A 25,642-nucleotide genomic window follows, 5' to 3' on the forward strand; every position below is an offset into this window, starting at 1 on the left:
GCACCTAGGCTACTACACTGAAATAACTGAAACATTGACTTTAATTAAATGTAAATGTACCCTTTATGAATCCTTTATAAGGGTAGTCTTATTGTAAAGTGGTACCGTAACAATAAGGCGGACATCATTACTGCTATTGAGGATGTGCAATTGTCCCGGAATACCGTTACACGGCGGTGTGAGTTGATGTCGGAGGACGTTGAGGAGCAACTGAAGAGTGACATCAGCGCCTGTGAGTTTTATCTCTCCAGTTTGACGAGTCGACTGATATGATGGATCTGGCACAATTATGTGTTTTTATCAGAATGTTTTTTTCAGACATGAGTGCAAAAGAAGAGCTGCTCAATATGTTGCCATTGAAAGGACAAACAAGAGGCGAATATATTTTCAATGCGTTCATGGATTTTGTTAAGAAGAGCCAATTGCCCCTCTTTAAACTAATTTCCATCACAACTGATGGTGCTCCAGCAATGGTGGGCCACACCAAAGGTTTCATAGCACTGTGCAAACAAAGGGAATCTTTCCCGAGCATCCTGAATTATCATTGTATCATTCACCAGCAAGCACTGTGTGGGAAGACTTTAAATATGAAAGAAGTGATGGATGTTGCAATGAAGATTGTATGCTCTTTTCGGGCCAGGAGTCTACAGAGGAGGTTGTTCCATGCTCACTTGGAGGAGACAGGTGGTGCAGAGCACACAGACCTGCTGCTGCATACATATGAAAGCTTTAGCGCAAGTTCAATAAGGAAGACCTAACAATGAGTCACTTACACGTCACTCTATTGCTCTCTCCCCCCTCATTAAATGCGTGGGCGTTACCCCTCAGCAGCCAATTGCTGCACATGTTAAATTCCTTAAATGCCTGCTCTTCCTTCCTGTCAGTTGTCATTTCAGGTGACCACACGCCATGGTAGTACTACAATACTCCTCCTCATGAGAAAAAAAAACAAAAACGTAAGAAACAATTAGCTCAAGATTTTCGGAACACGAACCTCCTCTGGAAGTCTTCGATCCTGGTTCGGCTCCCCACAGCGGCTTATCAACAGAGGCAGACTTCCTCATCGCCCGGCTCCTGCAGCAGGGCATTCCCACAGCCCCAGGCCTCACTCTCTCTCAGCTCCGAGAGCTCTCGGACCAGGTCTCCAGCGTAGCTCCCCAGTCCGGGGCAGCAGCTCCAGTCAGCTCCCCAGAGAGATCAGGGCGAGGACGCGGCCGCAGCCGCGGAGGTAAAAAGGGCAAGAAGTCGAGCCCTCCAGGATCCCGTCCGCCTCCAAAACCCACCCCTTCCCAGGCTCACCAGGCCGGGAGTGTCACTAACACGCCCCTTATGGAGAGTAGCGTGGCCGGCTCCCTGCAATCCCTGGCTAGCTCCATGATAGCTATCGATGCTCGCCTCCAGGCCCTGGAAGACTCCGTCACAGGAGCTTCAACTTCCGTTGCACTTAGAGCAGCGCTTTCTGTCTTAGTACCGCCGAGGTTGCCGGGTCAGGGTGTTCCACGCATTCCAGCAGTAGCTCCCCCTTATTCTCTGGCTTCGGCCCTCCCAGCCCCCCCTTCAGGTAGGCCTTTTATTTCCCAAGCCGCCAACATCTCCTCACGGCTTAGGTAGAAAATTCTTGAAGGGAAGGATGTTAATCTGCTTAGCCTTATTCTGCCCTCCCCAGAGTGCGATAAAGCCATCGCCACAGGAGGAAATATCACCGCCGTCTTTAAGGCCGCAGACCCCAGTCTTATCAGAGATATCAGCTTAGGGCAATTTATGGTCGCTTTCGGCATCTTCCGTGATGTTCTCTGCTCCGTCTACCCTGAGAGAAGAATAGAATTAGATGCGTACATGGCCATTATCGGCGACATTAACATTAGATACGGGAAATCTGTCTTCTATCAGTACCACAAAAGCTTTTCAAGCAAAGCAGCGCTCCACCTAGCACATAGCAATATCCGCCTGGATTGGTCAGTGATGGACATTGAGCTGCTCGTGATGGCCACCGGCGGCCAATCTGCTATCTCATGCAACAGCTGCGGAGCGCAGGGCCATATCGCTCCCCTCTGCCCCTCAGTACCTTTCTCCGCGCCCAGAGCCTCCCACATGCAGTATGCCGGGAACGATAGACCAAGCCGTCAGATGCAGATTAGACACGAAGATAGGATTTGTACTAGTTTTAACGAAAATGTTTGCACTCACCCTTACTGTACATTTCTTCATATCTGCAGTTCCTGCAGATGGTGAGAGGCGGGCCCTTCCCACTTGCATGGGCTCATCTCCAGGGCCCAAGAGTTCAAAGCTTTTAATCTCAATCAGATCAGATTAGATTTTGAAATTCTATTTTTTGTGATCCAGGATCAGACAAGTCGGCCAAATGTTGTCCCTGGAGTTCAAAGCAATTCAGGATAGGATCAGTCTGATCCAGATTACGATTTTTCAAGATGACTAGATCCTGAATATCAGTGCTTTAATCCTACCGATCGCCGGCATCTAGTGGATATGAAAAATAATACAAGGAAGACAAGAGACCACATTGCAGAGACATCTATAATGTTTAATTATATTTTTAAATACATAAAGGACATCAAATCATAATGAAATTGTAATTAAAAAAAATACTCCCACTAGGGTAACAACAATAAAGCATTAATTCAAAGGCAGCTGGATCATCCAGGCGTGCTTTGAGGAGCTGAATTCTCAGTGAGGTTTCAGTTTGCTGAAGCCGGCACAGCTGTATTTGTTCTTCGGCCAGACGGATCTGCATCTCTGCCCTCTCCGTTTCACGGCTCAGCAGAGTCTCGTAGGCATCATCCCTCTGCTCTGGTTTTCTGGTGCGCTTGCATTTTCTCTTTAGAGGTGGATCTTGCAGTGTGTCATCAGGCCTGGCTGAAGGTCCAGCTTCTGGATCCACATGGGTCAGGAGGACCTCATCTTCAATGGTGTGTGTCACATCAGGTGCATTGACGACCTGAAATGAAAGTTTATCAATATACTTTATACCCCTTAATAAGATGATCACAAGCATGCAACCTGGAAAATTGTAGTACTAGGATGCTATGTAAGATATATAGCCATTGTAGTACTATGAAAATAACAATTATACAAGATAATAATTGTAGTTCTATAGGAACAAGTATACAATCACACATACCTGCGACTCACCATCCAGTACAACGTTTGGTATTCCATGTAAAGATTGTGACTGCTGACCACCAATGATATCAAGTACCACATCTGTGTATTGTCCCCTTGTATGTGGTTTGTTACCCGTCTGTGGGTTTTTAGCCTGGCTGTGGTCTTTGGTAGCTTGCTGCTTCAAATTCTTCCACCTCAACCTTACTTGGTCCACCGTCCTCTTGTGTCCAGATCCTGTGGCATTCACATTGTCTGTAACTTCCATCCATATTCCGCTCTTTACTTTAGTCGCTCCACCCTCTCTGTTAAAGCTACCAACTATGGAGTCATAATTGTTCCTTACACCCAGCAGCAGTGCATGGGTCTCAGCAGATGTAAAATCAGGCCCCTTTTTGTCCATCTTTCCAACTCAATGGTTTGGTCAGGTCAGCAATTAGTTTTATAGGTCTGGCCTTGCTATTAATTACATAATTAACCACAGGCCCTAACCAATCTGGACATTCATTCCAGGTGTGTATTTGCAATTAGTTGTTATTCAGAGACTGATGTAGGCCTACTGACTGAAACAACAGTCAGAACACAGTCATGGCAGGGATTGTTCACATCTTCCATGCTGGAAGGAGAGGTTACCGCCAAAGGGTCCACACCGAGCGCCCCAAACCTCTCCAACAGTACACAACAGAAGAACTGTACAATCGTTTTCAATTTGGACTTGATGACATCAACTACATTGCTGATCTGGTCAGGCCACAACTGCAGTGCAGAACCTTGCGGAGTCATGCTCTGACTGTAGAGGAACAGGTCCTCATTACCCTGCGCTTTTATGCATGTGGAACATTCTATGAGGTCATAGCTGACAGCATGGGAGTCCACAGGACAACAGTGGGTGAAGTGGTGACAGCTGTGTCTGATGCACTGGCTCGCCTGCTGGATCACTTTGTGACTTTTCCCACTGATGGCCAGATTGCCAAAGTGAAGCAGAAGTTTTTTCTTCTGGGAGACATGCCCAATACCATTGGGGTAATCGACCACACCCATGTACATATTCAAGCACCTCGTCAGAGGGAGTGGGAATATGTCAACAGGAAAGGGAGGCACAGCATCAATGTGCAACTTGTGGGAGATGCTGACCTTGCCATCACCAACTGTGTTGTGAGATGGCCTGGGTCAGTCCACGATGCACGTATCTTCAGAGAGAGCCGGTTGTTCACTGAATTCCAAACCAACAGGCCGGATGAAGTTATATTAGCCGACAGTGCCGACCCACTCCTACCATGGGTGATGACACCTTTTCCCACGGCCAACACTCCTTCACAGATGCGCTACAACAATGCCCATGGAAGAACAAGGTGTGCCATTGAGCGCTTGAATGGAGTACTGAAGAGGCGTTTTGCATGCCTCAACTATCTGAGAGTGGAACCCCAAGGAGCATGCCAAATAACACTGGCTTGTATTGTGCTACACAATATCGCTGTCCATCGCAGAGTCCCCCTCTCTGACATCGATGATCCCCCAGAGCCCCTCGCACCTGCTGATGATCTAGGCCCACCTATGGATTTCCCTCTAAATGAGAGACTGAGTGGTAGTGCAAGGTGAGATGCTATTGTCTGCAATTACTTTTGAAAGGTGATGATAGATGATGGACTTTTTTTTGTTGAAGATATTTTTAATTTAATCTAAATTACATTTGTGATTGACAATCTTTGTTGTGATACTTTTATGAGCATAAACATTTATGTCATCAACATTTGGTTGAAAACAAAATAGGCCACCACAAACGTGAGCAAAAAATGGAAAAATCAAATGTATTTCCCATTGAAGGCTAAAAATTGTGTATTATTTCAGTTAACAAACTTTGCCATCTAATTTAAATTGAAACATATTTTAAAATAAATTGTACAGTACATTTTGCTCTGGTAATCCACTGGAAATCCACCCCTCTGGTGGGATCAGGATAATCCAGTTTTTTGGGATCAAATTGATCCCAATCCTGTGTTGTCGGTTTGAACTACCCGTTTTGAAGATTTGATCCAGATTAAAGCTTGGATTGGATTTCCTGATCTGATCAGATATCAAAGTGATCCTAATCGTGTTTTTTGGTTTTGAACTCCCCAAAAGATAAATCTGATCTGATCAGATAGGGATTAAAAGTTTTGAACTCTTGGGCCCAGGGGATGAGACCGAGTAAGGAGTCGGGAAAGATCTGGAGATTGGGGTAGTGGCTATTCCTATCCCTACGTCTCTCTCTGAGGCGATTATCAATCTTGATGGCTGTAGCAATTAAATTATCCAAGCTAACTGGATCATCCCTAGCAGCTAGCTCGTCTTTAATTGCTTTGTTCAGCCCCTGAAGAAAAACATCCTGCAATGACTCGTTATTCCAGCGTGAGTCGGAAGCAACTGTTCTAAACTCAACTGAAAATTCGGCTAAACTACGGGAGCCCTGCCGGAGAGAAAGAAGGCGTCTGGAAGCGTCCCTCCCCCGTACCGGGTGATCAAAAACTTTTTTCATTTCGGAAATGAAAGTATCATATGACCAGCAAATGTGTGGCTGGCTCTCCCTAACAGCTGTAGCCCAATCTAAAGCCCTCCCCCTCAACAGACTCATTACATATGCTACCCTAGCCCCATCTGTGTGATAAGTACTAGGCTGCTGCTCAAAAAGTAACGTATACTGGAATAAAAAGGCTCTACAAATACCCAAATCTCCAGCGTTGTTACGATTATTGTGTTATGTCACGTTTTGTATGTCTTGTTTTGGGTGTTTTTCTCTTCTCCCTGTCATGTTTTCCTCTTGGTATATTGTCTGGTCCCTTTCCCTGTGTTTTTCCTCCTGTCGTTAGTTTCCCTGGTGTGTCTAGTTGTCTGATTGTGTTCACCTGTGGCCCTTGTGTTTCTCCTCCCCTGCCCGGCTGTTTCTCGTTTTGTGATTACCCCTCCCTGTATTTAGTCTTGTCTCTTCCTGTGTTCAGTGTTGGTTCGTCGTTTGTCTGTGACTGTGTTCACCAGGGAGTGTTCTGATTTTCCGTGTGCCATATCCTTGAAATAATGGTATTTTCAGTTGTTTCTGCATTTGGGTCCTGCCTGCTTCACTCACCGTAACAGAACGAACCAACCACGATATAATAATAATAATAATACGTTTTATTTCGAGGCGCCTTTCAGGACACCCAAGGTCGCCTTACAGTGCATTTAAAAGTTAAAACAGCTAAAACAAAAACGGAACACAATTTAATCGAACCGACAAGGCAATACAGCAGCATAAAAGCATATGGGCCCAGCAGATCCTTTTGAGCAGGAACTAGTGGATTATACCTTTTCTTTGTCTGACTGTGCTCATCGATGGATAGGAGCGGTCAGGGTTCAGCAGTGCGATGCTGCTCTGGCAGATGCAGTCCACCTTACGCTGAGGAATCAAGATTTGGTTAAATTCTTACCGGCCTGGCTTTTGGATTACCTCACGGTTTGTTTTCCCGATCCTGATAGACCCAGGTCTCCAGATTCCCTTTTTGATACCACACGCATCGGTGTGGTCCGTCTGGCGTCAGCCCCTGCTTCTCACCCAGTGTTTGCTACAGTCCAGGAGCCATTCACTGGTACTCGTCTGGCTTTTGGAGGTCCACGGAGCCTCCAAACGGCTCCTAAGAGGAGTCGCAAGGCCAGGTTAGCAGCACGAGCCCAAAAGGCCATGGTTCCAGAACCAGTTCAGCCCCCAGCAGCCATGGTTACAGACCCAGTTCTGGCTCCAGCAGCCATGGTCCTTGCTCCAGAACCGGTCCCGGCAGCCATGGATTCGGCTCCAGAGCCGGCCCATAGAGCCATGTTTCCGGCTCCAGAACCGGACCTTACAGCCATGTTTCCGGCTCCAGAACCGGACCTTACAGCCATGTTTCCAGCTTCAGAACCGGACCTTACAGCCATGATTCTGGCTTCAATTCCGGCTCCAGAGCCGGCCCATTCAGACATGTTTCCGGCTCCAGAACCGGACCTTACAGCCATGTTTCCGGCTTCAGAACCGGACCTTACAGCCATGATTCTGGCTTCAATTCCGGCTCCAGAGCCGGCCCATTCAGCCATGTTTCCGGCTCCAGAACCGGACCTTACAGCCATGTTTTCCGGCTTCAGAACCGGACCTTACAGCCATGATTCTGGCTTCAATTCCGGCTCCAGGGCCGGCCCATTCAGCCATGTTTCCGGCTCCAGAACCGGACCTTACAGCCATGTTTCCGGCTCCAGAACCGGACCTTACAGCCATGATTCTGGCTTCAATTCCGGCCCCCGTAGCCATGGTTCCAGACCCAGCTCTTGCCCCAGCTGCCATAGTCCCATCCCAAGTCCCTTCACAAGTCACTTCTCTAGTCCCTTCTCTAGTCCCTTCTCCAGTCCCACCTCTAGTCACTTCTCTAGTCACTTCTCAGGTACCAACTCTAGTCCCATCTCAAGTCCCTTCTCTGGTCCCCTCTCTAGTCTCTTCTCGAGTTCCCCCTCTACTCCCTTCTCTAGTCCCTTCCCTAGTCCCTCCTCAGGTCACTTCTCTAGTCCCTTCTCTAGTCCCTTCTCAAGTCCCTTCTCTAGTCCCATCTCCAGTCCCTCCTTTAGTCACTTCTCTAGTCCCTTCTCAAGTTCCCTCTCAAGTCCCCTCTCAAGTCAACTCTCAAGTTTCCTCTCGAGTTCCCACTCAAGTCCCTACTCAAGTACCATTGGAGGTTCCGCTGGGGGTCCTGCCAACCCTTTGTCCTGTCCCGTTGGAGGTCCCGCCGTCTACTCTCCTGCCGGGGGTCCTGCCAGCTCCTTGTCCTGTCTCGTTGGAGGCCCCGCCGACTACTCTCCTGCCGGGGGTCCTGCCAACCCTATGTCCTGTCCCGTTGGAGGCCCCGCCGACTACTCTCCTGCCGGGGGTCCTGCCAACCCTATGTCCTGTCCCGTTGGAGGTCCCGCCGTCTACTCTCCTGCCGGGGGTCCTGCCAACCCTTTGTCCTGTCCTGTTGGAGGTCCCGCCGTCTACTCTCCTGCCGGGGTTCCTGCCAATCCTATGTCCTGTGCCGTTGAAGGCCCCGCCGACTACTCTCCTGCCGGGGGTCCTGCCAACCCTGTGTCCTGTCCCGTTGGAGGTTCCGCTGGGGGTCCTGCCAGCTCCATGTCCAGTCCCGCTGGGGGTCCCGCTGACAACTCTTCTGCCGGGGGTCCTGCCAACCCCTTGTCCTGTTCCGTTGGAGACCCCGCCATCACCTGTCCCGCCGGCTCCGGTTCCTGTTCGGCCGACACCGGGTTCTGCCCGGCCTCCGGAACTGTCTGATCTTCACCCTCGAGCCCGGCCCCCTGAGAGCCGCGGTCTTCACCCTCGAGCCCGGCCCCCTGAGAGCCGCGGTCTTCGCCCTCGAGCCCGGCCCGGGCTGCATATTATCTTCCATCTGTCCATTGAACACACGCGCCGCCACTCAGCGTGCCAACCTGCTCTGGATGTGCTGTGGTTGTCATGGTGACGAGCCACGCCAGGTGCGTGGTGCGTTCACGCTCAACACCCCTAAGGGATGAGCGGAGCTGTGTGCAGTGCTGTCCTCACTGTAATAATGGCACTCGTGGGCTCATTACGACCGTGTGTAGGAGGTAGGTTTGGGACAGAGGAGAAAAACCGAGCTGCCTAAAAACCAATAGGTTTTAAAGACAGCCGATGTATGCAGCGAGCCATGCTGCCTATAACCGACAGGTCAGGGGCAGCCGGCTGACCCGGTGGGCCTAGCTGCTTATTATTATCCATCTGTCCATCGAACACACGCGTCGCCACTCTGAGTAATATTCTGAGAGCGCGCGACATGCTCTGGATGTGCTGTGGTTGTCATGGTGACGAGCCACGTCAGAGCCCTCGCCGCCGTTGCCCATGAAGCAACCCAAGAGGGGCCCTGACCGAAAAGCTGCGAGGGGGCCTCCACACGCTGCATCTCACACCGGCTCTCATCCTGTCTCTGTTTAGGAGAAGGCTCGTAAACTGGACAATAAACCTATTAAACTAACTATACAGTGGCGAAAGCCTTGGTAAAAAGGTGCGTTTTGAGGGCTTTTTTCAAAATGTCCAGGGTTGGGGCGCTGCGGATTTCGGGGGGGAGAGAGTTCCAGAGGGTGGGGGATGCCACACTGAAGGCTCTGTCACCAAAAGTCCGCAACCTGGTGCGGGGGGTGGAGAGGAGATCCTGTCCAGATGATCTTAGCTTCCGGGATGGAGTGTGGTAGCGGAGAAGGTCAGACAGGTATTGGGGGGCGAGGGCATGGAGGGATTTGTAAGTCAGAAGAAGGAGTTTATAGGTGATACGGTACTTGACTGGGAGCCAGTGTAGGTGGATCAGGGTGGGGGTGATGTGCTGCCAGGGCTTGGTGTGAGTGAGCACCCTGGCAGCCGAGTTCTGCACATACTGGAGCCTGTCCAGGGCTTTACTGGGAACCCCGAACAGGACTCCGTTGCAGTAATCCAACCGGGAGGAGACGAATGCATGAATGAGGGTCTCGGCCACGGAATCAGAGAGTGATGGTCGTAGACGGGAGATGTTCCTGAGGTGATAGAAGGCAGACTTAGTGACGGATTTGATGTGTGACTGAAATGAGAGAGTGGAGTCAAGGATGACACCCAGGTTACGGACTTCGGGAGACGGGGAGATGGAACAGCCGTCAATGTGGAGGAGGAGATCCCCAACCTTCCGGAGCAGTGCTTTGGGGGCCACAACCATGAGCTCAGTCTTCTTACTGTTGAGTTTGAGTAGATTTGCTGTCATCCAGGTTTTTATGGCGTGGAGACAGTTGACCAAACACTGTGGAGGGAGCTGGGCGGATGGTGAGATAGAGCTGAGTGTCGTCAGCGTAGCAGTGGAAATTGAGACCGAATTGACGTATGATCTGGCCAAGGGGGAGCATGTAAATGGTGAAAAGTAGGGGACCAAGCACGGAGCCTTGGGGGACACCATGGTTGACTGGGGCCGAGGGGGAGGATGAGCCGCTGATGCTAACAAACTGAGACCTGGTTGATAGATAGGACTGAAACCATGACAGAGCTGTGCCAGTGATGCCAAGGTTGTTAGAGAGGCATTTCAGGAGGACTGTATGAGAAACAGTGTCAAAAGCAGCAGAGAGGTCGAGGAGGATGAGAATACTGATTTGTCCGGAGTCAGCAGCGAGAAGGAGGTCATTAGTGATCTTGAGGAGGGCGGTCTCTGTGCTGTGATGTGCTCTGTAGGCTGACTGTAGGGGTTCGTAGAGCTCATGGTTGGACAGATGTTGATGAAGCTGGGCGTCGACTGCTCTTTCCAAGGTTTTGCTAAGGAAAGGAAGGTTGGAGATCGGTCGGTAGTTGTTCAGCTCCTCAGGGTCCAAACCAGGCTTCTTGAGGATGGGAGTGATGGAGGCGGTTTTGAAGCAGGAGGGAACTATACCAGATGACAGAGAGGAGTTGATGATGTCTGTTATGATGGGGCAGAGGGTGGGAAGGCAGGCCTTGACCAGCACCGTGGGCATGGGGTCAAGGGAGCAGGTGGAGGCCTTAGCATTGGTCACCAGCTTCGAGACCAGTGGAACATCCACTGGGGAGAAGGAGGAGAGAGAGCATTGGGGATTGAGGGGTTGAGCCGGGAGTGTGCATTTCTGTGTCAGGGGCCAGTGCAGAGAGGGGGAGGGGGCGGGCACCAGGAGTTGTTGATGAATGGAGATCACCTTAGCCTGAAAAAAGTTGAGGAATTTGGAGCAGAGGTCAGGAGCTTCAGCAGTGTGCGTGACAGGGAGGGGGCGGAGCAGTCGGTTGATGGTGGAGAATAAGGATCTGGGGTGATTTTGTTGTGAGGTGATGAGGGAGGAGTAGTAGGCGGTCTTGGTCTTGGAGAGAGCCTCCTTGTAGGACCTTACATGGTCCACCAGGGCCATACGGTGGACGGTGAGGCCAGTTCGTCTGGAAAGCCGCTCCAACCGACGACCAGTTTGCTTCATTGTGCGAAGATCAGAGGTGAACCATGGTGCCGGGCGGAGAAAAGACACCGTCCAGCTTCTGAGGGGAGCCAGAGAGTCCAGGCTGAGAGAGAGGGCAGTGTTGTAGCGGGCCACCAACACGTCCGGCGAGGTGTCGGAGAGAGCCGGGGCCATGTGGGTTATGAGGAGTGTGCATCTGGACCCGGTGACAACATTACCTATTGACGCAGCAACCACTGTAAGTTATATTCTTGTTTAATTAGACTTCTCGGTTTCATTTATTCGACTCTGTATAATTGTTACTGTAGCTAAAACGGCTAAATCGCTTTTGAGAGATTTTAAATCTCAGATCTGCTCAGGCGAAACCTGCTTTACAGCTCTCAGCACTCAAGCCTGCATTATTAACATAGGCAGGGCCAGTCTATTGTCGCCCATCAGCTGTAGATAGTTAACTAATTAACTTCAGCTGTGAGAACTGAGCAATCAGGCGTCCATTTCGGGTAGCTCTTTCCTGGAGCGGCAGCTTCAGCGGCAGACAGGCTAAGACTGACAAAGACATTAGAGTCCTACGGGAGTAAGACTGACAAAGACATTAGAGTCCTACGGGAGTCACGAGGGAGGCAAAGAGGAGGCAAATCCTACTTTGATTGAGCTAAGTATCGTTGGCGTTTTTAATTTTTACTTTTGTTGTTTAGCCCCTCATGCTATAATCATGTGTATTTTCTCCATTCCTGTTCATGTGTCTTCTCGCAATTATCACTGGCCCCGTGTATCTCCTAATCGATATAACCGGCCTGCTCTCGTCTATCCCACGTGCTCCACTGAGATCCAACATCTAGTTTCAGGTGGCCTGTGGAACTGCCAGTCAGCTGTTCCTAAGGCTGACTTCATCTCTGGCTACACCTCCCTGCAGTCTCTGGATTTCCTTGCTCTCACTGAGACCTGGATTACTCCATCCAACACATCCACCCCAGCAGCTCTCTCCACTGCATATTCCTTCTCCCATACACCCAGACCCACTGGCAGAGGAGGTGGCACTGGTCTCCTGCTCTCTCCCAAATGGAGCTTTTCCCTCTTCAAGCTACCTAACTTTACTCCTTCCACCTTTGAGTTCCATGCCGTCACAGTAACCCATCCTATACAGTTAAACCATTGTTGTTCTCTACCGTCCACCAGGCGCCTTGGGGGACTTCTTGGAGGAATTAGATCATCTCCTCTCACACATCCCTGAAACTGGCCCTCCCGCTGTACTTCTCGGAGACTTCAACCTCCAGATGGGGAAGATAGACGAACTAACATCTCTGTTAACCGCCTTTGCTTTCTCACTCTCTCCGTCCCCACCGACTCATAAAGCTGGCAATGTCCTTGATCTCATATTCTCAAGGAACTGCGCTACTTCTAACCTCTCTGTAAACCCGCTCCACACATCCGATCACTTCTTCATTTCATTCTCTCTATCCCTTTCCAAACATAACAAACTAATCTCTTCCCATCCTACACTTGTCCGCCGTAACCTTCGCTCCCTCTCTCCCTCTACCTTTGCCTCGTCGGTGCTCTCAGCCCTCCCTTCCTCTGATTCGTTCCAACTACTGCCTCCAAACTCTGCTGCAGAAACTCTCCTCTCTACTCTCTCATCCACTCTGGACTCGCTCTGTCCTCTGACATCTCGGCAGGCTCGTCAGTCCCCTCCGGCTCCCTGGCTAAATGATGCACTGCGTGCTAATAGAACCGTCCTTAGGGCAGCAGAGCGGAAATGGTGGAAATCCAAACACCGTGACGACCTCCTAACCTATCAAGCTCTCCTCTCCTCTTTCTCTGCTTCGATCTCTCAGGCAAAAAGCACTTTCTTTCAAGATAAGATCCAATCTTCCTATTCCAATCCTAAAAAACTATTTTCCATCTTCTCCACCCTCTTGGACCCTCCAAAAGCTCCTCCCCCCTCCTCACTTCTGTCAAGCGACTTTGTTACCCACTTTGAAAAAAAGGTTAATGATATTCGCTCTTCTTTTTCTGACTCACCTTTACTCACCGCTGGGTCACCAGACCTTCCTTCCACCAACACACTAACCTCCTTTTCCCCTCTCTCTCCAAGTGAGGTTCTTACCCTCATTACCTCTGCCCGCCCTACCACCTGTCCTCTGGACCCTATCCCTTCAAACCTCCTTCAGACTATCGCTCCTGATATTCTACCGTTTCTCACCCATTTCATCACCACTTCTCTAACTTCTGGTCACTTTCCAAACAGTCTCAAGGAGGCAAGAGTAAACCCTCTCCTAAAGAAACCCACTCTCAACCCGTCTGATGTTATAAACTACAGGCCTGTCTCTCTCCTCCCGTTCCTGTCTAAATCACTTGAACGCGCTGTCTTTAAACAACTCTCCTGTTATCTCAATCAGAACAACCTTCTGGATCCGCACCAGTCTGGTTTCAAGGCAGGTCACTCCACAGAAACTGCTCTCATTGCTGTCACGGAGGAACTGCACACTGCCAAAACTGCATCCCTCTCCTCTGTCATCATCCTGTTGGACCTGTCTGCTGCATTCGACACGGTGAATCATCAGATCCTCCTTCGCACTCTCCAAAAACTTGGAGTTTCTGGCCCTGCACTTTCCCTCCTCACCTCATACCTGAAAGACCGTACCTACAGGGTGACTTGGAGAGGGTCTGAGTCCGACCCTTGTCAATTAACTACGGGGGTCCCTCAGGGCTCTGTTCTTGGTCCCCTCCTCTTCTCCTTGTACACAAACTCGCTCGGATCAGTCATTAGCCCGCATGGTTTTTCTTACCACTGCTACGCTGACGACACCCAATTAATTCTGTCCTTTCCCCGCTCAGAGACCCAGGTCGTCGCACGCATCTCTGCTTGTCTAGCTGACATCTCTCAGTGGATGTCTGCTCACCACCTCAAACTCAACCTTGACAAGACTGAGCTGCTCTTCCTCCCGGGAAAAGATTGTCCAACTCTTGACCTGTCAATCAACATCGGCACCTCAGTTGTTTCCCCGACTCAGACTGCAAGGAATCTGGGTGTGATCCTAGATAACAACCTGTCCTTCACTGCAAACATCGCTGCTACAACCCGCTGCTGCAGATACACGCTTTACAACATCAGGAAGATACGTCCCCAGCTGACTCAGAAAGCGACTCAGGTTCTGGTCCAGGCTCTCGTCATCTCACGCCTAGACTACTGCAACTCCCTCCTGGCTGGTCTACCTGCATGTGCCATCCGACCTCTGCAGCTCATCCAGAATGCAGCGGCTCGTCTGGTTTTCAACCTTCCTAAATTCTCCCACACCACTCCGCTCCTCCGCTCCCTTCACTGGCTTCCGGTAACTGCTAGAATCCACTTCAAGACACTGGTACTTGCTTACCGTGCTGCGAATGGATCTGGCCCTTCCTACATCCAGGACATGGTTAAACCGTACACCCCAGCGCGTGCACTACGCTCTGCATCAGCCAAACGACTCGTTGCGCCCTCGCTGCGAGGGGGACCCAAGTTCCCATCGGCGAAAACACGTGGGTTTGCTATCCTGGCTCCAAGATGGTGGAATGAGCTCCCCATTGACATCAGGACGGCAGATAGCTTGCACATCTTCCGGCGCAAACTGAAAACTCATCTCTTTCGACTCCACTTCGAGCATTAGAACGATTAACGAAGCACTTTTATACCAATAAAGGACTGGATTACCTAAAGCCAGTTGAGTAGCACTTGAAATGTTTGGCTCTATGAAACCTGATATACTTATATGATTCTGTTTTCTTCAAGGTTGTGTCTTCCTGGTCGAATGTACTTATTGTAAGTCGCTTTGGACAAAAGCGTCAGCTAAATGCAATGTAATGTAATGTAATGTCTGATAGGGCTGATGCACTCACTGATTTGGTGTCTCTGAAGGTGATTGTGCGCCTGGGGCGCTGCTTGGGCAGGGGGATGGGGATGGTGAAGATGATGGCATGGTGGTCTGATACTGCCATGTCTAGGCGCTGCAGATGAGAGGGGGGGGCACCAGTGGAGCAGACTAGATCCAGCGTGTGACCTTTGGAGTGGGTGGGGCCCTGGACATGCTGTGTTATGTTGAGGCAGTCCAGAAGTGACAGAAATTCTGTGGCAAAGCTACAGCTGGAGGAGTCGACGTGGATGTTAAAATCTCCCAGCAGATAGGTGGAAGGTGATTTAGAGCAGAGAGAGGACAGAAGCTCACTCAGCTCGGACATGAAGGTGGTGGAAGCTTTGGGGGGGCGGTAAATCAGGGCAACCTGGAGTAGAGGTGATCCGGAGAGCGAGAATGTAATACACTCAAATGATGTGATATTGGGAGAGGGAATCTCCCTGACCCTGATACCTGCTCGGTGGATAACAGCCAGCCCGCCGCCGCGGCCCGTGGAGCGAGGTTTATGGAGGTAAATATAGCCTGGGGGAGTAGCTTGGTTGAGAGCGAAGAAATCCTGCTGGTTCTGCCATGTCTCTGTTAAACATAAGAAATCAAGTTTCTTATCAATGATGATGTCATGGATGAGTAATGCTTTATTATTGAGGGAGCGGGTATTGAGCAGCATGAAGGTGGCTGCAGAGGAGACAGGAGGAGTGCTACTGTCAGAGCAGGCCAGGGGCTTCAGACAGCTGGTGCGCACGTGACGTGTGTTTATATGACGTCGACAGGCAACACGGAAGTACAGAGCCGATTGTACCACAGGAATACTAGAATTTGTGTGAATACATTTGTAGCGGGATGATCTGTGTATGTAGCGGGGGCGCTGCAAGAGTCCTGATGATCTGATGGCATCCAGGCAGACTGGTGCAGCAGAGCTGAAAAAACTCCGAAGTTGGAGAAGTTGGAGAGCGGAGTATTGAAGCACCATATCCACAGCAGCTAACCGGCTAGCTACCGAGCCTCGGGCAACAGCACTCCGCGGTGCAATGATTGGAGCTAACTCACGGACAGTTCGGCCCTCGAGGCAACAGTCAATCCGGTTTAGGGATAATCCAGGTGGCGAGAGAGGTGGAAGTCCGAGCCAAAAACCCAGGGGAAAACGGGATTCGGCGGCTGTCGATGCTAACAGCTGACAGGTAGCTAGCCCCAGACAGCTGATCCACAGAAATGGTGAGTAGCCGGATGAAAAACTGAACAACGCGATCATCACACAGTTATGACAGAACAGTAGGCTATATATGATCCAGCAGTCAAATCGAACACTTTTTTTCAAGGCAAGAGAAGTTAAAACGCAGACGGAGAAGCGGCGAACAAGCAACGCCAGCGTCCTCTCACGTCACGTCTCACTCAAAGATAATAATGATGGATTATGACGGAAATGTTACGATCCTGTCCGTCAAAATGACTGACAACGAAAAAGTCTAAAGCCACCACTGCTTGGGAGAAAGAAACGATGTGATATTTGGGCCCATTTTCGCTACAATGAGGCGGAGAAAAAAAGCGTATGCATTGTTTTATCAGAAGGGAAGCAATGTGGCCATAACACAGCTGGTAAAAACACCACAAACCTGACCAGATACTCTCTGCAAAGCTTCTTAATCATTCAACCTGTGTTTTTCATCAAATAAGGACAAGATATAATCTTATTGTGAAATACGTTTGACTAAAATGGCAAATTATTGGTTTTGGCGAGACCAGTTTGACTGAAATGTTCTATATAATCTGATGACTAAAAAAAGACTCAACCGTTTTCATTGACAAAAGTAGACTAAAATAATTAGTTTTCTTTGACTAAAATAAGACTAAAATGCTCAGACTTTTAGTCGACTAAATCTTGACTAAAATGTTTACTGTTTTAGTCGACTAAAATAAGACTAAATTGCTCAGACTTTTAGTCGACTAAAACTTGACTAAATAAAAACAGGATGAAGGTGACTAAATATGACTAAAACTAAAAAGGAAATTTAACACAGGACTAAGACTAAAACTAAATAAAAAAATAGCTGACGAAATTAACACTAGACCCAACCCAGTCTCACAAAAAAACGTGTAATAACTACGTTGGTCCACAACGTAGGACGTAGTATTTCTACAAAAACGCCTCTGAATTGTAAAATCCCTACGTTTTTTTTCACCATTCATTTCCAATAGCTGGCGTCTATGTCACGTGATCTTCACATTTCTCCCTGCAGAAAAAAAAAACATGGCCGAACTTCGTTTTATTCTGGGTGTAAAATGCCTATTTTAAAGTTAGTTTGTCCATTAAAATGCATTTTTATGTCATTTGATGCGAGAAATATGAGTTGTTATTTCAGATTATGTGTGCAGTGGATGCACATGATCTTTAGTTTGCTAGTTATTAGGAAGATTACTTCAGGAAATTGTGTCTATACAACGTTTTCATTGTCACCAAGGTGGTTGCTAGGGACGCTGCTATCGATATTTTTTCTGTTATGTTGTGTAACTGTTTAATGGTGTTATCTTTATTGCTACCCCCTTCCCCGTCAATGTATAGTGTTGGTCCACAGCGCAAATGTATTAGTTTAACAAAATCCGCATCTAAAATTGTGGCAGAGATACGTTATTTTCCCCTGTGCAATTCTCCATTTACTCAACAATAACACATACATTAATTATCCTTGTGTTTATTTATTTGTTTGATTAGTAAACACAAGTTGGAGGACCGAGGGTCGGAGCAGCTCATTTGCTTTACAGAATATTACACCCGGAAGTAAGTATTCTCTCCGCTTCGCTTGACAAACCCCGTGATAGTCCTCAAGCTCTGTGATTGGAGAGTGTGCCGAGCGCCGAACAGCACTTGAAATGGGATGGAACCACGGCAGACTGTCCAAAACTGGATTTGAACGGGTCCACCCCGTCCCCCCCTCCCCCACCCCGTCCGCAGAACTACACATGCTGGCTATTGTGTTTCGCAACATGTTCTATGGCACGTCTCAACTGGGAGTTGTTGGTTTAAAAGACGTTTTCGTATTTCCCATAATAAGAAGTGGCCAGTATTAAACGGTGTACATCCCTGGAGGTTTAGGGGATAGGAAACACTCAAATGTAAAACATATAATTAATAAATGGGTGAAAATTGCTTGTGCCCCTAGCATTACCCACATGCCAGCTAAGGTCAGAAGAGCTTTATTTAACAGCTGGTCTTATGTTTGTGACCCCTCCTGTTGTTAATTGATAAGCCTGAAACATGCACTTGTCAAGGTTCAGAGGCACATTTTGCAAATATGGCAGTAGCCATCGATCATCTTAAGATAAGATATACTTTATTGATCCCAAGTTGGAAACATTTGCGTTACATCAGCATGTGTAACAGTTGTAAATATGCAGTGGTGTTTATTTGTAAATCATTTAGTATAATCACACAAATTATGTGTTTTAATAATTCTGTGTTCTTTATTTATTGATTGTTCAATACCTGACAAGATGAAAAACTTTGGTCGCAGGTTCCTCAACAGTAAGACATCTATCAATATGTGTGTACCTCCACCATTAAACTGTCGTATTCTGCACATTTCTTATACTATCTACATACATCTTATATAAGAGTATAATACATATGTATAATATCAGTTAAAATAAGTGCTTCAACATAGTTAACATTGCTGGAGGTATACACAAAGTTTTTCATTCATTGCATAACTACACCATTTGTGTATATGATATGTCAATAAACCTTAGAAAATCTTGAAATCTTGAAAGGGATGTGCAAAATAGTCATTATATACAGTCTTTAATTAACTATTAGTAGAGAATAACGAGTAATGAATATACTTTATAGGGATCCTATTAATATCTAATAATAAAAATAATGAAATTCAATAACATGCTTTAACCACTAGGTGTCCCTTTATATCAACTGTGGTTAGGGTTAGGGTTAACCCTAACCCTAACCCAGCCGAATTAGTGTTGATACTGCAAGGAGACGTATTGTGTGAAAAGAAATGTAAGATGTTGTTTAATGGCTGATATATTTATGATCCATGTCACGTTTTCAGTGTTGGCGGCAGTTCCTCATGTTTGTCTAGAAGTCTTCTCATCAGGGCTCTATAAATAGAGAACTACGGCAGATATGTAATATTTAATGCAACCGAACCGTGTATTACAATGCCGTTATGTGATGACTTTCAAAGAGAAAAAAGCAAGCACCAATCCCGGCAGGACTCACCTGTATCGTCTGTGTAAAGCCGCTTCCTCCCTGGAGCGAGCCAGCCACAGCCGGTCGTAACTCATATGTCGGCTAACACCGAGCCCCGCCCTGTCTCCCCCGTCCGGAGGAGAGGTAGGATGGGGCCAGGGGGAAATGTTTGCTTTCTAGTAAACAGCTCTGAAAATAGCTTGTGCCTATACAGTGCTTCTGCAACAGAGTGCTGAAGAAAAGTGGGAGCAGATTGTAGGGACTACTTCATATTTATATGGAAGTGAGTCCGTAGGTGGGGCCAACGTCATAGGTGGGCGTGGATTAAGTATGTCAGTGCTGCACACGTGCAGAGGGATTACCCAATAGCGATAGCCTTAGAGGGCGAAGCCTTATACGAAATAGAACTGTGCCTGATGGGCCATTAGGTGTGTAAACACACAGCTGAGAGCTGCCGTTTCATTCAGACTGTTTAAAAAACGGTAACAACGGACTCTTTTTCTTAGCGGATGCATGTCAATTTAAATCAATACATACAACTATTTTTTATATCAATAAAAACATTTTCTAAATCCATAAAAGCATTTCAATTAATATTGGGAGTCATGTCGTTACTTTGTTGAGAATGTGGCCATGTAATAAGCGGGATAATGTGCAGCGACTTGGTCATTATGGGGAAAATAACACCCTTCATCCAGATCAAGATCCCTCCGCTACGCGTCGGGACCCTGATCTGCCTGACGAAGCTCCATTAAAATATAAATATTTTTAGTGAATTACTGAGTTTAGGCACATTAATAACGTTGTAATGAAGTTGACTACAGTATATTCATATTTGTCAGTGCTTTCATGTAAATTCGGCGAACATAAACATAAATGATCGTGGTGAAGATGGTTAGGAATTAAAAATTGAGAGCATTTCCTCCCATTCGTTTTTGGAGCCGGCGGGCTTCCTGATGTTTTTTGTACAGTAGTTGTGAACTAACCAACATTATTTTGTTAAATAAAAACATGGTGATGTTTTGTAGCCTAAATGATTACATGTCTCTTATTTAGCACAGAGTATGATCCTATCCGTGACATATGGATCTTAACAAAGATCCGCTATACAGTAGTAGCCTACCAGACATAAATCTACCATACTGTATCAGAGTTTATTTCACATGAGCTCCAGTGTGGAACCCCACTGGTGGATCAATGATCCATTGCAGCTGGCTTCATTATAATTACATTTATTTATCAAGGGGGCGGTCTCAAGTCACGCTGGAGGTTTTCCCTTGAGCGAGGGCAGACCCCATGCCGGCCACGGCCCTCGCGTTTCAAACTGTCTGAAATGAGGTGCTACATCTGTACTCGTGCTCCCCTGTTTTTGGTAATGCTAACTTTGTCTCTTGTTTTCTTTTGTCATCGGCTTTTTTGTAAATTAAAGCTCGCTTTTTTTTAATACTGCTTTTGGGTCTTACCTTTTCCACGCACCCTGACAGAATGAACCAACCAGTAATGGACTCAGCAGTTTATTTTTTCGTTGGCTCAACAGGCCCTAGAGTACATGTTTTATACTTGGTTGGCAGCCTCATCCAGACGGGCTAAAGAGGCTGCTTTGAAGGAGGCAAGCCAGGAGGTTGCTCGCAAGCCCTGGCTCAGGAGCTCGTTGCCTGAGTGGCTTAAAACTTTTACAAGCAGCCCTGAAACCTTGTCTCGAGCCTCTGACCCTTTCTTGGGGTCTGGCCTGGCGTTTGGAGGTCCATGGAGCCTCCAAAGGACCTCTAAAAAACGCAAGGTCAGGAAGTCAGCTCGTACTTTTACATTATTACATTACATTGCATTTAGCTGACGCTTTTATCCAAAGCGACTTACAATAAGTGCGTTCGACCAACAAAATACAAACTTGAAGAAAACAGAATCATATAAGTACATCAGGTTTCATAGAGCAAAAACATTCCAAGTGCTACTCAAATGGCTTTAGGTAAGCCATTCCTTTATTAGTATATAAGTGCTTTGTTAATAGTTATATCGCTCGAAGTGGAGTCGAAAGAGATGAGTTTTCAGTCTGCGCCGGAAGGTGTGTAAGCTATCTGCTGTCCTGATGTCAATGGGGAGCTCATTCCACCATTTTGGAGCCAGGATAGCAAACCCACGTGTTTTTGCTGATGGGAACTTGGGTCCCCTTCGCAGCGAGGGTGCAGCGAGCTGTTTGGTTGATGCAGAGCGGAGTGCACGTGCTGGGGTGTACGGTTTAACCATGTCCTGGATGTAGGAAGGGCCAGATCCATTCGCAGCATGGTACGCAAGTACCATTGTCTTGAAGTGGATTCTAGTAGTTACCGGAAGCCAGTGAAGGGAGCGGAGGAGCGGCGTGGTGTGGGAGAATTTAGGAAGGTTGAAGACCAGACGAGCCGCTGCATTCTGGATGAGCTGCAGAGGTCGGATGGCACATGCAGGTAGACCAGCCAGGAGGGAGTTGCAGTAGTCTAGGCGTGAGATGACGAGAGTCTGGACAAGAACCTGCGTCGCTTTCTGGGTCAGCTGGGGACGTATCCTCCTGATGTTGTAAAGCGTGTATCTGCAGCAGTGGGTTGTAGCAGCTATGTTTGCAGTGAAGGACAGGTTGTTATCTAGGATCACACCCAGATTCCTTGCAGTCTGAGTCGGGGAAACAACAGAGGTGCCGATGTTGATTGTTAGGTCAAGAGTGGGACAATCTTTTCCCGGAAGGAAAAGCAGTTCAGTCTTGTCAAGGTTGAGCTTGAGGTGGTGAGCAGACATCCACTGAGAGATGTCAGCTAGACAAGCAGAGATGCGTACGACGACCTGGGTCTCTGAGCGGGGAAAGGACAGAATTAATTGGGTGTCGTCAGCGTAGCAGTGGTATGAAAAACCATGCGGGATAATGGCAGATCCGAGCGAGTTTGTGTACAAGGAGAAGAGGAGGGGACCAAGAACAGAGCCCTGAGGGACCCCTTTAGTTAATTGACAAGGGTCGGACTCCGACCCTCTCCAAGTAACCCTGTAGGTGCGGTCTTTGAGGTATGAGGTGATGAGGGAAAGTGCAGAGCCTGAAACTCCAAGTTCTTGGAGAGTGCGAAGAGGATCTGATGATTCACCGTGTCGAATGCAGCAGACAGGTCCAAAAGGATGATGACGGAGGAGAGGGAGGCTGCTTTAGCCGTGTGCAGTTCCTCAGTGACAGCAAGGAGGGCAGTTTCTGTGGAGTGACATGCCTTGAAACCAGACTGGTGCGGATCCAGAAGGTTGTTCTGATGGAGATAACAGGAGAGTTGTTTAAAGACAGCGCGTTCAAGTGTTTTAGACAGGAACGGGAGGAGAGAGACAGGCCTATAGTTTATAACAGGGATCACCAACTACATTTGTCCAAGGGCCAACATTTATCCAATAGATACTATTGCGGGCCAGCGATTTTTATATAGTCCAGAATTTTGAAGTTGTAGACCGGGGGGGGGGGGGGGGGGTATTGAGTGTTCTGTAATCAGTTACTAAATACTGAATACATGGCTCTGAAAGTAATCAGAATACAGTTACAGTTACGTGTCTTAAACGTTGGAATCGGGTCTACTTTAACATATTCAGATTACTTTTAGAATACTTTCTTTTTCCATAACAGATGGGTATGTTTTGGTGAACAGGAGACACGTATTTTACTGTTTTAATGGCTTATCAAGAACTCAAACACAACATCTTGGTGTCATTCTGGACAGCTCCCTCTCATCTGCACCACACATCAAAAACATCACCCGGACTGCATTATTTGTACTGACTTAAAACCTTTCCTTAGAATATGTTATGAATTGTAAGGTGTCCTTGGGTGCTTTGAAAGGCGCCCCTAAATAGAATGAATTATCATTATTATTTATTATCTGAAACGATGTTATAACTTTTAAAACGTTTTCCAGTCACTTGACCCATGCATTCAGCAGCAGCAGGCCATTCACTTTGATTTGATCCCGTTATGAAATGTCATCATTTCGACAATAAATAAATTCTACATAAACGTTATCTTGCACATTTTATCTAACCATCTCCGTTTCTAACTTTCAATATATTTTAAAAGAGATCTCTCTCTCTCATCTGCGTGCGGGGGCGGGGCCTCACAGACGCGCTGCATCTCTCTCTCGCTCACAGACATGCTGCAGCGCTGTGCAGTGTGCACACAGTTCTGCCGGTAATGAATATTACATTTTGTGGGGACATTTTTTCACCAATAATTCCAATAAGTATTCCAAAATGTATTCACTTCAGGTTTACGAAAGTAACTGTAATCAGATTACTCGTTTTTTCAAATGTAACGCCAGCTGAATACAGTTAGCCTACTTGATTTTTGTATTCTGATTACATAACGCCGTTACATGTATTCCGTTACAACCCAACCTTGCTTCTAGGCTACTGTCCCGCAGCTCCTGCCTCTCTGTTGGACTCTGTCGCAGCGGGGCTGCTGCTGTGGTGCGGAGCGCACAAACCAGACTCTTCACAACGAAGGATCACTTCTTCTTCAAGGCAGGTAAGGTTTTGCAGTACGCAGTTTACTGTCCCGCAGCTGCTGCCTCTCTGTTGGACTCCGGTACTGCACACAGTAACCACGCCGCAGTCACCCCTGTCGTGCGGGCCGGATGAGAATGTCTGGCGGGCCGGATGTGGCCCGCGGGCCGCCAGTTGGTGGTCACTGGTTTATAACATCAGACGGGTTGAGAGTGGGTTTCTTTAGGAGAGGGTTTACTCTTGCCTCCTTGAGACTGTTTGGAAAGTGACCAGAAGTTAGAGAAGTGTTGATGAAATGGGTGAGAAACGGTAGAATATCAGGAGCGATAGTCTGAAGGAGGTTTGAAGGGATAGGGTCCAGAGGACAGGTGGTAGGGCGGGCAGAGGTAATGAGGGTAAGAACCTCACTTGGAGAGAGAGGGGAAAAGGAGGTCAGTGTGTGGGTGAAAGGAGGGTCTGGTGACCAGAGTTGGGTGTAACGCGTTACAAAGTAACGAAGTTACAAAGTAACGCGTTACTGTAATAATATTACTTTTGTCGGTAACGGAGTAGTGTAACGCGCTACTTTTGTAATTCAGTAATCACACTACAGTTACTAACATTGCCCCGACACGCGTTACTTCGTTACTTACTAAAATCAGTCATAATCAAACCTCAACAAACACCTGCAAAGAACACATGCTAAGGTGAAGCTAACGCACAGCTATTGTAGTCTGTTCTTCTTCTCTGTTTTCCGGTTGTTGCCTGTTTTGAATGACGAATACACACTACCGCCGCCTGCTGGTAAGGAGATTTATTGCCACTCACGCATGTGCAGTTCGTACGTGCTCCGCTGAAGTCTTTGCGGTGTCTGGTTCCAGTGCAACACATGGCCAACACGCAGGAGAACACGCCGACGCAACAGCGTGAGCAGAGATAGACTGCACAAAATATACGGATAGCAGGAGACAGAGGACAGCCATGTTCAGATAAGAAAACATTCAGGAGCTATCTGGATCAGTATTATGCGACAATGGAAACTGAACTAAAGATAACATTTGAAACTTTAGCAGTCTGCGTGATCTGCCTGCAGGGAGGGGCGGGCCGGCCCTGCCAGTAAAGTAACGAGTAAAGTAACGAGTAACTTAACGAGTAAAGTAACGAGTAAAGTAGAAAAAGAAGAGCGAATATCATCAACCTTTTTTTCAAAGTGGTTAACAAAGTCGCTTGACAGAAGGGAGGAGGGGGGAGGGGCTTTGGGAGGGTCCAAGAGGGTGGAGAAGATGGAAAATAGTTTTTTGGGATTGGAATAGGAGGATTGGATCTTATCTTGAAAGAAAGTGCTTTTTGCCTGAGAGATTGAAGCAGAGAAAGAGGAGAGCTCGAGAGCTTGATAGGTTAGGAGGTCGTCATGGTGTTTGGATTTCCACCGTTTCCGCTCTGCTGCCCGAAGGATGGTTCTATTAGCACGCAGTGCGTCATTTAGCCAGGGAGCCAGAGGGGATTGATGAGCCTGCTGAGATGTGAGAGGACAGAGAGAGTCCAGAGAGGATGAGAGAGTAGAGAGGAGAGTTTCTGCAGCAGAGTTTGGAGGTAGGAGTTGGAACGAGTCAGAGGAAGGGAGGGCTGAGAGAACTGATGAGGCAAGGGTAGAGGGGGAAAGGTAACGAAGGTTACGGCGGACAGGTGCAGGATGAGAAGAGATTAGTTTGTTATGTTTTGAAAGGGGTAGAGAGAATGAAAGGAAGAAGTGATCAGATGTGTGGAGCGGGTTTACAGAGAGGTTAGAAGTAGTGCAGTTCCTTGAGAATATGAGATCAAGGACATTGCCAGCTTTATGAGTTGGTGGGGATGGAGACAGTGAGAAAGCAAAGGCGGTTAAAAGAGATGTTAGTTCAGCTATCTTCCCTGTCTGGAGGTTGAAGTCTCCGAGAAGTACAGCGGGAGGGCCAGTTTCAGAGATGTGTGAGAGGAGATTATCTAATTCCTCCAAGAAGTCCCCCAAGGCACCTGGTGG

General features: G+C 47.7%; 2 protein-coding genes and 1 pseudogene across 2 annotated transcripts; 2 read left to right on the forward strand and 1 right to left on the reverse strand.

Annotated features, from left to right (window-relative positions):
- Nucleotides 1-3,708: 3,708 nt before the first annotated feature.
- LOC117561202 (putative nuclease HARBI1) lies at nucleotides 3,709-4,719 on the forward strand. Its single transcript, XM_034238501.1, has one exon. It carries the CDS (start codon nucleotides 3,709-3,711, stop codon nucleotides 4,717-4,719), a length of 1,011 nt encoding a protein of 336 aa, XP_034094392.1.
- Nucleotides 4,720-13,598: 8,879 nt separating this feature from the next.
- Nucleotides 13,599-14,687, forward strand: LOC117561184 (the record flags this gene model as incomplete). Its single annotated transcript, XM_034238487.1, has 2 exons — nucleotides 13,599-13,715; nucleotides 13,911-14,687. Coding segments are annotated over 2 exons (894 nt in total), but the record flags the coding sequence as incomplete, so codon positions are not given.
- Nucleotides 14,688-21,186: 6,499 nt separating this feature from the next.
- On the reverse strand, nucleotides 21,187-22,274 carry LOC117561183 (annotated as a pseudogene).
- Nucleotides 22,275-25,642: the final 3,368 nt, after the last annotated feature.

This window comes from Gymnodraco acuticeps, unplaced genomic scaffold, assembly GCF_902827175.1.
Source record: "Gymnodraco acuticeps unplaced genomic scaffold, fGymAcu1.1, whole genome shotgun sequence".
NCBI classification, from domain to species: Eukaryota; Metazoa; Chordata; class Actinopteri; order Perciformes; family Bathydraconidae; genus Gymnodraco; species Gymnodraco acuticeps.